Source organism: Petromyzon marinus, chromosome 49 (genome assembly GCF_048934315.1).
Source record: "Petromyzon marinus isolate PM22_M1 ecotype Great Lakes invasive population chromosome 49, UKy_Petmar_22M1.pri1.0, whole genome shotgun sequence".
NCBI classification, from domain to species: domain Eukaryota; kingdom Metazoa; phylum Chordata; class Hyperoartia; order Petromyzontiformes; family Petromyzontidae; genus Petromyzon; species Petromyzon marinus.
This window is the reverse complement of record NC_133715.1, coordinates 9,202,476-9,215,750: the sequence shown is the minus strand read 5'-3', so window position 1 is coordinate 9,215,750 and position 13,275 is coordinate 9,202,476. Positions and strand designations below refer to the sequence as shown.

The 13,275-nt window shown below is 46.0% G+C and overlaps 1 protein-coding gene across 7 annotated transcripts in view; it reads right to left on the bottom strand.

Annotated features, from left to right (window-relative positions):
* The window catches only part of LOC116953045 (dystrophin), a 662,108-nt gene that overhangs the window by 355,626 nt on the left and 293,207 nt on the right, over window positions 1-13,275 (bottom strand). For all 7 annotated transcript variants that reach the window (XM_032972888.2, XM_032972885.2, XM_032972886.2 and 4 more), the window contains 3 exons: window positions 11,215-11,388; window positions 7,738-7,893; window positions 1,961-2,131 (listed from right to left, as the gene is read on the bottom strand). In XM_032972888.2, coding sequence (XP_032828779.1) covers window positions 1,961-2,131; window positions 7,738-7,893; window positions 11,215-11,388 — 501 coding nt within the window. The remainder of the gene's footprint in view (window positions 1-1,960; window positions 2,132-7,737; window positions 7,894-11,214; window positions 11,389-13,275) is intronic.

Genomic DNA, 13,275 nt, shown 5'->3' with positions numbered 1-13,275 from the left:
ACTATAGCCGGGCGACGCCTCTGATTACATGCCGGTATTAATTTTGTTCACGAATAACGGTGCGAAAACGGGAATCGACGAAAGTGGCTGCGTGGTTCCTTTTCCGCCAACGGTGACGGCAAGCGAGTCGACGTCGCTGAGCGTGGCGACGACGATATAAGACAACGTCACGACGGACCCAAGCGCCACCGAATGCGGCGGCGCACGATTCACGACTCACAACGAAGGCGTGGGCTAAGGCAATTTTAGTGGCGTTATTAGAGACCGCGGCGCACCGAGGAGCACCGAAGATTGTAATTGGCCTGCATGTGAAAAGTTTTACCGAGTTCACTTATCGGCTGATCTTAAAATAAGGGGAGGGGGGAGGAATTGCGCAGCCCTCGCAGCCAACATTTAATAACTCAACGGACTAAATGTTGGACTGCTTTAGTCAACCAGGTTAACCCTTTGCCATTCCGATGACGTACGTGTACGTCATCGGTTTTTTTCTTCCAATTTTCTTTCGAACAGATTGGCGCCAGCTATCATAGCGTGTGGTCGTGTCGCTACGGTTCTCTGCGGTGAGTACAATGTCTCTAAAAACAGCGGCACTATGCCGCTCTTTATCAAATTAGCGCTGAACTGCGTTGCGCGTTCCGAGATTCAGCGGTGAACCGGACACCCACCCTGCAACTTGCAGAGGTCTCGGAACGGGAAAAGGTTAAGAGAGTGACTGAATGTAATCCAGAGGCTAAGACTTGACTATAATTCCACATGTTGTCATCGACTACAATAATACATTCTGACTAAATTAACATTGTTATGTGCACCGTACGTGAGAGTTATAAAACTAAGCTGCTTTAATGTTTTTTTTTCCCAGCAGATTCCTAGCTTCGCAAATGAAGTGTTAAATATTTATGAAGGCGGAAGGCAATGTCTTTTCAGCAACGTCGGGTTTACATTTCCTTTCCAATGCATCACTCTGCATTCCCACTGCCAGCTGGTAATGTTCACCATGCGCCAGAGCAGCAGCTACATAATACAATTACAATTTGGATTCATACGGGGTGTCTAATGCGACCACATCTCAAGATGCCCTGCAAAAACAGCGGGCCATATTTGTTTCATAAAGGGAAGCACTCGATCATAGGAAAGGGGAGAAAAGGTAGGCCTTTAATCCTGGACTTGGAAATGGACAGGGAGTCAACAGCAGGGATCGCTGTGGGGGTACAGATGTACACTAAGGGGGTAGCAGAGGAGAATGAGAGACTGCCCACTGAGTGAAGGTTGTCTGCATGTATGTTGAACTTCTTTCGCACCGTACGTAGCCAACCGTGATAACCGGAGGTTGACCGAAGGCTTTGATGGAAAGCTTTCATTGCTAGAGCAGACTAGGATGGGGATGAGAGGGGAGAAGTAGATAGGGACGAATCCACTGAGAACGCTGCAGATGATGGGTGCGATGTTGAAATGTGGCCAGGAAAGGATTGGCAGGCAGTGGAGGGATTGGATTATTGAGTGACATGGGGTCTCGCGAGTGATATTAATGCTTCCGACTTCAGCACCGAAATAAAGTGTCCCAACGCTTGCGAATAATTTTCAGCGATCCTCTAGTGGTGTTCATCTTTCTTTATCATTGCAAATAAGTGCCGATTTTACTGAACCCAGAAAGACTGTAGATGGAGCTGACCCTTGACAATGATTTGAACCCAAGCCCCACGGACTGCAAAATGAGCATTGAGCCACAGTGCTGCCCAGCCGGACAACACACTAAGCATACGAAGCATAGAAAACCCTTTGGGTTACTATAATAAAAGAGATAGAACAAACCAGAAAGAATACAAAAAGTGGGCACGGTGAGGGCAAGGCCCAAAAAAAAAACCAATCCATTCTGGCATGGGATTGTGATCACAAACCATGGAATGGTTGAGTCTGCGAGCCCACCCCCCCCCCCCCGCCCCCCGATCCCACGCCCCCTCACCTGACTCCAGGCGAGCTCCGTCTCCAGGCTCTCGGGCATTCCGTCCACGGCGGAGCGGCGCGTCAGCTCCGAGTCGGTGGCCGCCAGCCAATCGGTGAGGGCGGCGATCTCCTTTCGCAGCTTGCGCGCCAGCTTGAGCGCCTTCTCCAGGTCGCTCTTGCTGTCGGTCACCTGGCACGCGCCGCCACGCCACCGAGAGTCACGCGCGAGGCGACAGGCACACGATCCCGCGGCATTGCGGCGCCTGCGCGAGACATTTCGTCGGTCCACTGCTGGATGAGGCCCGTGCGTATCGGAATTGCGGGTGGAACCGCGGGGGGGCGAAGGAGCGGCTCTCCGTGCGATCCGAGGTGGGTGACGTGCGCCCCGTGGCTTGCTAGGTTTTGCGCGATTTCCTTGAGCCGTGGGTCCGGTGGATTTAATCGCGATCCACACTCCCCGCGAGGCGAATTATTATCACCCGGCGCCCGACGTCACCACCAGGCACTTAAATTCCACGGCAGTTTGGCAGCTAAGCCCAAAGCTCGGTGTCAAAAAATACACTTTTAAAAATGTGCCCACGTGCCTGTGTTGCGTGTGCACTAACACGTGCGTGCGTACGCGTGTCCACACACAGCCCCCCTTGTCTATCCACTGCTTGACGAGGGCTTCCCCGTACTTGGCGGGTTGTAGATGATTACTTCACCATACTGCACCATACTTCACCACGCTCGTCAGTGTGCGTTGGTGGAGGCGGGCAAGCACAGATGTTGGATCATGGTACAGTACAACAATGGATTTTTATGCACTGCCTCTGTCGGCTCACAACGTAGCGCGGCAGCATGGTGGTGGGTCGCCCACCCGATCACTCTCCATGCTCAAACCAGCTTAGCTTCCGAGATGTGACGAGACCGTCGTGCACTCTCGCTGATTTCAGCATCGGCAATGTGGCGTAAACTGCCTTAAATTAAAGGTTCTGGTTGTTGTTTTATAACTCCCAAAGACTTTTTTTAAAAAAATAACAGTGTGAAAGTGTCACAATACTCAAATGAGTGTTGGATTGTGGTTATCTCTGATTGTGTTGGACAATTACATATTCCTATGATAGATACCGATCTCTGTGTAGAAAAACCTGTCAAGACCTCCGACAAAGTGGGACTAAAAATATTCCGTCTGCCCAAGGACATCACTGAAACACGTATGTTTGGTGTGTGTGGCAAACCACATGTTTCTGTTATTCTAAACGTGCAGGCACTGGTATTGTAAAACATTAAAAAGCACCATTGCAAGGCTGGAAAACTATGCTGCATGACAGAACCATCTGGAGATCTAGGGTCATGGGCTATTGATAGGGGGCGAGCCGTATGTTGACCACTGCATCGGCTAAACAAACACATGCTTAGGTTCAGCAATATTGCGAGAGCCACTGCGATACTGCTTCATGCACAACTCGAGTTTTCATATCGAGGCAAAGCCATTGTGTGCCAACCAAGGATGACAAGCCGTGGCGCGGTTGCAACTGTCATATCTATATATATGAAAGGGAAATTTGTGAATGTGTGTCTGTTCGAAATGTTTAGCATACTTCCCGACATGCAACAAACTTGAAATTTGGCATGTGGGTAGCTTCAAGACTGTACACAATGCCAAAAGTATAAAAATAGACTTTTGTATTTTGGGGGGGGGGGGGGGGGCGCAATAATGGATATATTTTGCATGGCGAGTCAGCGGTGACGTCACATCTGTGATGTCACCCGCATGCGGCAGCGTCACGCAGTGTGCCTGCTGACGTCACGCATCCCCCCCCCCCCACCCTCTGCGTAGGCCGTGTATTAATCCAAGACAAGATTCCAAGTCTCGGGCGAAGCCGGGTAGTGTAGCTAGTTTTATATAAATGTTTACAAATCTGATTTTTTCATGCATCTCAATCGTGCTTTGCCACACTTACTTCTGAAGTTACAGCATTTGTTCTCCTCCACATATTTGAAGAATTTTTTGTGCATCGTTTTTTTTCTAACTGACAATTTTAAACAGGAAGCTCACACATCTGACCTCGTCATGCACCGCGCCTACACCTCAGTCGCCAGAGAGTCGGATACCCGACGTCGTGCTCTGTCTGCCAGGCCGCTCGATCGGCAGAACGAGCGACTCTCAGTCGGAGGCTTGCAAGTTCAAATCCTGGTTGGGAGTTTGATTCAGCCCACCATCAAATCTCCAGGGTCCATAAACTGAGCACTACTTTGCGTGGGGAAAGCAACAGTGGGTTGCTTTATCAATATACTCGCTAGCAACGCCTCCGGTGCTCATGTGTATAGTATGTTGAACAAAGATGAAGATCCCCTGTATATAAGAATAGGTTTGACCCTTTCTGGCAATAAAACAGGTGTTAAGATGGTCAAACAACGAATCATGTCTGCAATAACCACAAATACGTGTGGTGAACATGCAAACAAAAACATGCTCTGGTAGTATATGTATATATTTGATGTTTGAACATCTTAACACCTCCTGTTTTCATATTCTTGGTTCTTTCGGTAAAGTCACGTAGAAGGGAAACAATAAAAAAGCTATCACTCCAACCATGAAGAAGGACCCTCTTGAGGAGCCTTTCAAAACCATCACTTTACTCTACATTGCGGGGATCACAAAAAAATCTCCAAAATCTTGAATGAACACAAGATCCAGGTCCGATTCAACACGTTACATAAAATCCGTGATCTGGTTCTGTCTATAAAAGATGTGATTCCGGTCATACAGTACCCTGGTGTCTACAAACTAAGTTGCCTCTGTGGTAGTAGTTACATTGGAGAAACCAAACGACATGTCTCGGACCACATTCGTGAACACAAAGCAGACCTGAAACACGGTAGGACCAACACCTCGGCCGTGGCAGATCACTGTTATAATTCAGTAGGTTCACATGACATTGGCTTCTCCAAGATAGAGGTATTTTTACAAGCCATCTGGCTACCATGAGAGATTCGTTCATGAGGCTATCCACATATACAAACACAGAGACAATTTCAACCGAGAAGATGGATTCTGGCTTAGCCATCATTGGAAGGATTTGATAAACCATTTCGGGTCTTAATTGATTGATCATGCTTAAGGTGGCTTTCAGACCGCATCCATTATTTTTTCGTCTCCCCCCTCCTCTTTTCCAAACATAGACTCGTCCATCTGAACAAACTGTCAAATCGCTCTCCGTGGTGCTAACGTTAACCGCCACTTTTTTCTAATTTTCTTGTTGTGGTTTTCACACCTGATGATGATTGCTTGTGTTGCAGTCGAAACGTCGTGAGAATTTTATTGTTTTATATTTTTATTATTTTATTGTTTCCCTTCTACGTGACATTACCGAAAGAACCAAGACTATGAATCCCTGCAGTCACGAAAGCTTTAAATCAAAACCTCCTGTTTGATTGCAAGAAAGGGTAAAAACTATTATTATACTTTGATACTGGCAAGAAAGGTGCCCCATATAGTCTACAGACTGTTGGAGTAAGTGCTGTTAGCGAGCACCTATGAAGGCCAGCACGGAACGTATGTATGTATGTTGAACTTATTTCGCAACATGCGTAGCCAACCGTGCTAGTCAGAGCTGCGGGGGAAGGACAACAAACTAAACACAAAGAGCAGTTCTAAAGAAATTAGTTTTCAATCTAGATTTTAAAGTGCGTAGCCCCAGTGGCTTCCTAATATCGAAAAGAAGAGCGTTCCAGACGGCCGCAGAAGCGTATCTGAAAGCGCCGCGCAATGCGGTGACCACCGTCTTTGTTGGAGGGTTTAGCGAGGATATCTTTGACATGTTTGGACGCGTATCTGCAACGAGTGCAACGTGTCTCATGTGTTCGATTCGCAATTCAATGCGAGCACTCGTGATGATTGGCGGTGCTTTCGCAAGTGTGTTCCCATTCATGCGCCAAGTGCCCCATCTACTGTTTACTCAGAGCATGCATTTTCCCTGAGTACTTAATAAGAGAGAGAGCACGTTCAAACACACTGTTCCGTGTGAGATACAGCACTAATTCTGAAAATTGGGGTCCCATCGGTAGCACCATCGATAGTCAGACCCCAGTAGCCAAAAAATCCTGTAATTAACTTCCTTGCTGCCAATATTCGTTCCGCTTCTCACCTTTGGGTGCTGATGAATTTCCAGACGTGCAATTAGTCAACCACAGCATCATTATAATAATGCCGTTGTTTCCGAGAAACCCGTACAGCAGCACATTTTGTGTGTGTGTGTTTGTATCCTTGGTGAATAGGTTTTTGTTGTTGTTTTGTCGGAAAGAGTGTTAAGATTAATTTTAATTAGGTCCATAGGGACGAAATATTAAAAGAAAAACACTATTATTTGTTGCGAAAAATAAAGACGACTCTTGTAAATAATTGTGACACTACCAACTGCTTCAAAGCCTTTGGCGGAACAATACGAGCATATCCAGCTTGTGTCAAAACCTGGGATAAACAAACCCGTACATTTTGAAATCCCCACTACAGTATAATTATACTTTCATGCACGGTGGACTCAGTAATGTGTAAACAAAACATTGTTCATGCTTAAATGTGACACATTGGCACTTACAGGTGTAGCACGGGGAGATGAACAAAATGAATAAGTGCCTCCGTTACATCTTTGGTGCCTGCGCTTGTACATATGCACAAACAGCTAAGCTTGTAACGTGGCTCGAACATTAGTTCTAACAGCAAAGGCTTTCTCTAGAGCACAAGTTAGAGCGTAGTCAGCGAATCGGTGGTGCAGCAGTGCTTCGTGCATTGCGCTTTGAGCTCGGTGGCCTAAGTTTGATTCCTGGTCATGGCTAACATTGGTGGTGGGTGATATCTGAATTGATCCCGGCCCCCCCGAACTAACCAGTGTGGCTGAGGTATGGTCAATAGACCCCCATATGACCGACAAAGTGGGGGAAGGCCGTCATTCAGCAGTATATTTACATTCACTGGTTTGTTGAATATTGTTCGCGATGATACGAACACTTGTAGAGGTGCACACACAGCATTATGGGTACCCGAGCATGCTCTCCATCGGTGTCAGAGGAAGAACTCGCGGTGGCACTCAAAGAACGGAATGCGTCCAAGAACACGCTCACAGAGGAGATGGAGCAATGAAGTCGGCACACGTGGAGCTGCTCGCCGTATTATTGCATCGCAGAATCATGAGATGGCAAAAGCATGGGGAGCCATTAGTCCAGCAGCAGATTGAGCAAAGCTGACGACTTTGATGGTGGAAAGTTCTATATTGGGTATTTAGATGAGGTGTGCAATATACAGTTTGGTGTAATTCCAGCCATGCATTTGTCTTTCTCTGCAATGGCTTCACAAATGACGCCTCATCAAGGACGTTATGCAATTAGGGTTTTTGAAACACTCTGTCACGGAGGTTCTGGACCATAGAATCAGAATGTTTATTTACACTGAAGGAGGAATCTGATGAGCTATGAAGCTCTTTTTCACAGATGTCCAGTAGGGGCAGGTCAGAACGTTACAAAAATACAAAGGCACTATAGGAGTGCAAAGTATAGGGGAAAGGTAATCAATTCCCCCAAAAAATACAAATAAAACTAAACTATTTTTATTTTACCAGGTAAAGCCCACTGAGCGATTAGCTTCTTCTTTTTCAGAAGTGACCTGCCCACAAACGATAGCTTAACAAAGTGGCTAATTTATAGCGGCCAAATAATCTAAACAATCTAAAGCGTGGCGGGCGCGTGGGAGAGCAACCGTAACAGCAACGGCAACAACCACAGCGGCCGTGAGCCCGGGAGGACGGCGGTGGTTACCTGGGCACCCAGATCATTGTAGAGCAGCTTGAGGGAGGTGAGCCGCTCGTCCAACTCCTGGGGGTCTTCCGTCTGCTGCTTCTGCACGATCTGCCGCCCGGTCTTGATCACAGCCTCCACCTCGGTCTTCACCTCGCTCAGCGTCTTGTACAATTGCTGCGCGGTAAAATAAAGAGGAAGAGTTCCGTGAAAGCGTTTGTCCACCCCAACCCTCACCACCCCGGCCCGTCAGCAATACGCGTCGCGGTGACGAGATGTTAACTACCTCGCCTGGTATACAGGAGGACGTGGGTTCAATCCTGATCCTGACGCCTGCTCTATATTTGCAGTTTGGATGCCTCTCTTTCCGTGGTTGCGTGGATTTTTCTCCGGGTCCTCAGGTTTTTCCCTCCACATGTAGAATCAACAACGTGTGTTCAGAGTATCTGGCTGCTATAAATGTCCACGTGATGATAAGCCACTTCGTTGAGCTATCATTTGTGCCCAAGTTGCTTCTGAGAAAGAGCTTCATAGCTCAGTGGGACCTTACCTGGTAACATTTTAAATAGGTTAGTTTTATAAGCCAGACGGTTATTCAGGGCAAGTCGAACGGGTTTTGTGTTACAAACACTCAGTTCGTAAATAGACTTAGGAGAAATTATTAAAGAGTACAGCGGCTTTATTGAGTTGTTTGTACGGTGCAATATTAATCCCAGGCACACGAGGTCTGATTCCTTTGCCTCAGACAACGCAAGTGACGAGTGAGACCTGAGAGTGGGTCGTGGAACCCCCAACTTGGCCTGACCAGTTGAGTGAAGCAGAGTCTAGCTCGGATTTTAAATATGAGATTATATGAATGAATGTTTCCTCATTCAGTATTACCCAAATGCATTAATTGTATAAACATAATATTGTATGCGAATGCATGTACAGTAAAACCTTGGATTGCGAGCATAATGCGTTCCGGAAACGTGTTTGTAATCCAAAGCACTCGTATATCAAAGCACTCGTACATCAGTTGTGATCACGTGATGCTCGGCAGACAAAGCGTCTATACGTACTACTCGTATTGAAAGACCTCGCTCGTTTATCAAATTAATATTTATTTACATTTTTTTGCTCGTCTTGCAAAACACTCGCAGACCAAGTTACTCGCAATCCAAGGTTTTACTGTATATGGAATACATTTATTTATGGGAAATATTAGGATTTTTCTCCATCATTCATAATGATTTTCAAAACTCTTTTACTGAAACAAGGAGACCTTGTGCAAGGAAACAAAGTACAAACCCAGTGATAATTATTTAGTACGGATACCTGACGCACACAGCCACACAGCAACGTGTAACATACACCAATAATTCGGATTAAAACATTTGTCAACTGTCAACATTCATTAAGCATGTTAATGAGTACAGTTTATTTTGTTCCAGCTCAACATCGCTTGCACTATACGGACACTCGTTCCACACGCGAGCGCCTCCCATGCTCCCCGAGCACATTTGCGACAACTTAACTGCAACAATGCCAGCGTGGGGGCAGGTCAGCAAACACTTTACCCCATTAAAAGCGTACCCAAGTCATTAAAAGTTTTGGCGAAAACTGTTTTACTCGATTAACGAAGGTAGGGGTGGGGGGGACGACGGTGTCACACCCGGTACTCTTCAGCCCGAGTGGAGCGTGACGCCAAATCCTCGCGAGAGTGATGCCGTGGCCGCAGCCGTTTACCGAGAGGGCCGGTGATGCCGTACGTACGCACGTACGTGCGTATGTTGAACTTCTTTCGCACCGCGTGTGTACGACCTTGCTATTGCAAGTGAATATTACGTTTAAAAAATTTAAACTGCAGATCAATCAAAGTTAACCTGCCAAAAAACGTCTTCTAGGCATTACGACCGAAAACACTTGCAATGCACATGCTGCCTTTGACCCTGAATAAGCAAACACTTAAACTATCATATTATTGGTTCTTTCGGTAAAGTCATGTAGATGGGAAACAATAAATAATAAAAATATAAAACAATAAAATTCTCACGACCACAGCAAGAAAATTTTCTTGCTGTGGTTTTTCACACCTGATGACGATTGCTTGTGTTGCAGTTGAAACGTCGTGGGAATTTTATTGTTTTATATTTTTTATTATTATTGTATTGTTTCCCTTCTACGTGACTTTACCAAAAGAACCAAGAATATGAATCCCTGCAGTCACGAAAGCTTTAAAGCAAAACTTAAACTATCGTCATGATGAACTAATAATAATTAAATTAATTATGAAAACGGCCAAATAATCATCGCTCCGTCAATTACTCGGAAAACATTTGGTAAAGCATTAATTTAATTGCCAACGATCAAGTTTGTTATTTCGTTTGCCAGGAAACAAACAATTTTCGAAGAACAATCGATCATCACAATCTGACTGTATTTATGAAAATGGACCAGAGGATCATTGTGGATCTTCGATTCAATCGCGGTGTGACGATCAGCGCACAGCACTTGCAGTCCAGAGGTAACCGGTTCAATTCAATCTCCCGGTGAGGTAGTCGAAACAATGGTACAAGTTTCTTAATTCCCCCCCGCCCTCCGCCTCTGTTCATCCAGCGGTACAAATATCTACAACACCGCAGTTAGCACATCGACAGCAGGTCACGTGTGGTGAGGCAAAGTGTGGACACTCCCACCTCTTCATAAATGTCCCGCCAGCATGGAAAAGTATTAAACTATTTTATTTTGCCAAGTAAGGTCCACTGAGCTATATAGCTCTTTTTCAGAAGCGACCTGGCCACAAATGATAGCTCAACAAAGTGGCGTTATCACGTTTCCACATGACAACAGAGTGGCTTATCACGTGGAAATTCATAGCAGCCAAATACTCTCAATGCACGTCGATTCTAAATGTCAGAGGGGAAAAACCGGAGGACCCGGAGAAAAATCCACATGACCACAGTGAGAACATACAAACTCCAAATATACAGCAGGCGTCAGGGTCAGGATCAAACCCACGACCCTCCTGCATGCCAGTCGAGCCAGTTAACATCTCCTAGCCACCGTGACCAAACACCCTGCCGGAAGTGCTCTTCTCGGACTCTATAACAAGGGAGGCCCTTCCGGCAACAGAGGCGTGAGCACGTATTGAGGGGCTGCACTCGTACCTGCACCTACACAGTGTCACTCAAAATCCACTTCGGACACAAAGGTCTCAAACTGTTACAGCCTCACGTCGGTTCTCTGCTGTCGCTCCCTCGGTGTGGAATCCTCTATCCCTTCGCACATCTGCAACATCAAATGCACTCTTGACTTTCAAGAAATATCTGAGGCCTCTATCCGTTTTGGTCAGGGATTTCGAGCAGCCGTGAACTTGGCTCCGCGCCTCTGAATTGTTGACTTGTCTGCAAAATCTGGCCCGTTATAAATGTCATTATTCATTATTTATGATTATTATCAGATATTTAGTGTGATACATCACACGATCGCCAATCGTAGTGCAGCACCACCACTTACCATGCAGTGCTCCAGCTGGGCCTGGGTTCCCTCCGGCTCGGCACTCGACACTTTCACGAGCGGCACCTCCGAGTTCACGTCCGTCAAGATGCGCCGGCACTCCGTCACGCGCCGGTCAAAGTCCAACGGCTTTTGGAAGAGACGGAATTTTGTCTCCACCTGCCCCAGCTTTTTCTGTGATGGCAAACGCAGCCAGTCACGCGAGTCAACAAATCGTTTAAAACAAAAAGGCGACCGTACTAAAGTTATTATTATTATTATTGACAACGCATGCTTTCGCAGCCAATAATAAAAAAAAAATTGGGCTATGCCACGTAATGACCAAGCCAAATTTCTGTTGTAAGCCCGTTGCACCACTTAATCGGGCCAAACAAATTCAATTGTCACATGTATAAAAGGAAAATCTATTTTGCATGGCGATATTATGTTGTTTTATCCTATGAAACGGTTGGAGCCATGGTTGTTTACGCTCTGTGAAAAGAATCTGCAAAACCATGGCCTGGGAGTTTCATTTCCATGCCATGGAGAACATTAGAGGCAAGCGAATGACATCAGGACCAGTCTGGATTCTTACACACCCCCCACCCCCATTCCCTCCATCGCCCCCCCCCCCACCCAAAGCCTTTAACAACCTTTACTGACGAACCACAGGCGCTGCACTATGAACCCAACGACCTGAACTTCAATTCCCTGAAACCTCTCCTTGGTTACCCTTCACCAACCTTATTTGCACGATGAAGTATGGTCAGACAAATTCCGTCATTGTCATGGAGTGGCAAGGCATGTTCATCATCATCATTATTATTATATGCGCCAAGTACAATTCCGTTTGAAAACATAAGTGTGTGTAATTTTTAACAGGCACAACAATGTTACCCCTGCCAGAAAACAGCACGCACCAGGTGGCACTTAGTTTACCAACTCTCAGGTGAATGGAGTCGATATTAATAAAAAATTCGTGTCCATGTTTCTTCTTATTTCTCAGTGCCTTTCGCGCGAGCGCAAGTGGTCGTGTGGTGGATGCGTGGTGGTGGCGGAAAGAAATACTTTAGCGAAGACCTCTTTCATTCCATACATTACATACATTAAGGCGCCACGGTGGCGAGATGTTAACTATCTTGCCTAGGATGCAGGAGGTTGTGGGTTCGATCCCAACCCGGACGCTTATATATTATGGAGTTTGTATGTTCTTCCTGTGGTCGCGTGGATTTTACTATGGGTCCTCCCATTTTTCCCTCCACATTCATAAATATGCGCTTTGAGTAGTTGGCTGCTATACATTTCCACGTGATAAGCCACTCTCGCTGAGCTATGGTTTCTGGCCAGGTTGCTTCTTAATAAGAGCTACATAGCTCAGTGTGCTTTATCTGGTAATAAAACATTTTTTTAAAAACAATTTGTAAATTTGCTTACAATTTGCCCTATGTAGAATACACATACATGGCACTGACAAATGGCATCCTACACTTTCGTAAGCGACATCGGTCGTTCAATTTGTATCACCGTCACGTTAACTCATACATGACCTTGACACTGGGTCACGGCAAAATACAGATTACGCACGCCACAGGATGGGTGGTTTGAGAACAAAATCATCATCGCACGCCTAAGCACACACACTGCCCATTATTCAAGTCAAAAGATGCTCAGAGCATTCCCGAGGGGCGCTGTGTCCATATCTTTATGATATTTGGCTTCACAACACAGAGACGGTGTGTGAATCTTTAATCTTCAAAGTGCATGTTATAATGCATGCAGTCGCCAAAGCTGCTCATTACAACATTCAACAGCTTCCATGGGTTTCTCAAATTCTCACTCTTGCTGATTAAAGGCTTAAAGGAAAGGCACTGCCTGTGGTTCACACCCAGGTTGTGCTATGCTCTTTTATATTCACGAAGGAAAACGGAGTTCAATGGAACACCCGCGAACTATAAACACGAACTTATGCATGTTAAGTCAACCTTGCAACATTCTCTAAAAGAGGTGGTCTTCGTTGCCTTTGAGTAAAGTCGTCCCAGTGTTGTTGCATCAACATAGCAATCCTCGGTGCCAATTGGTGAT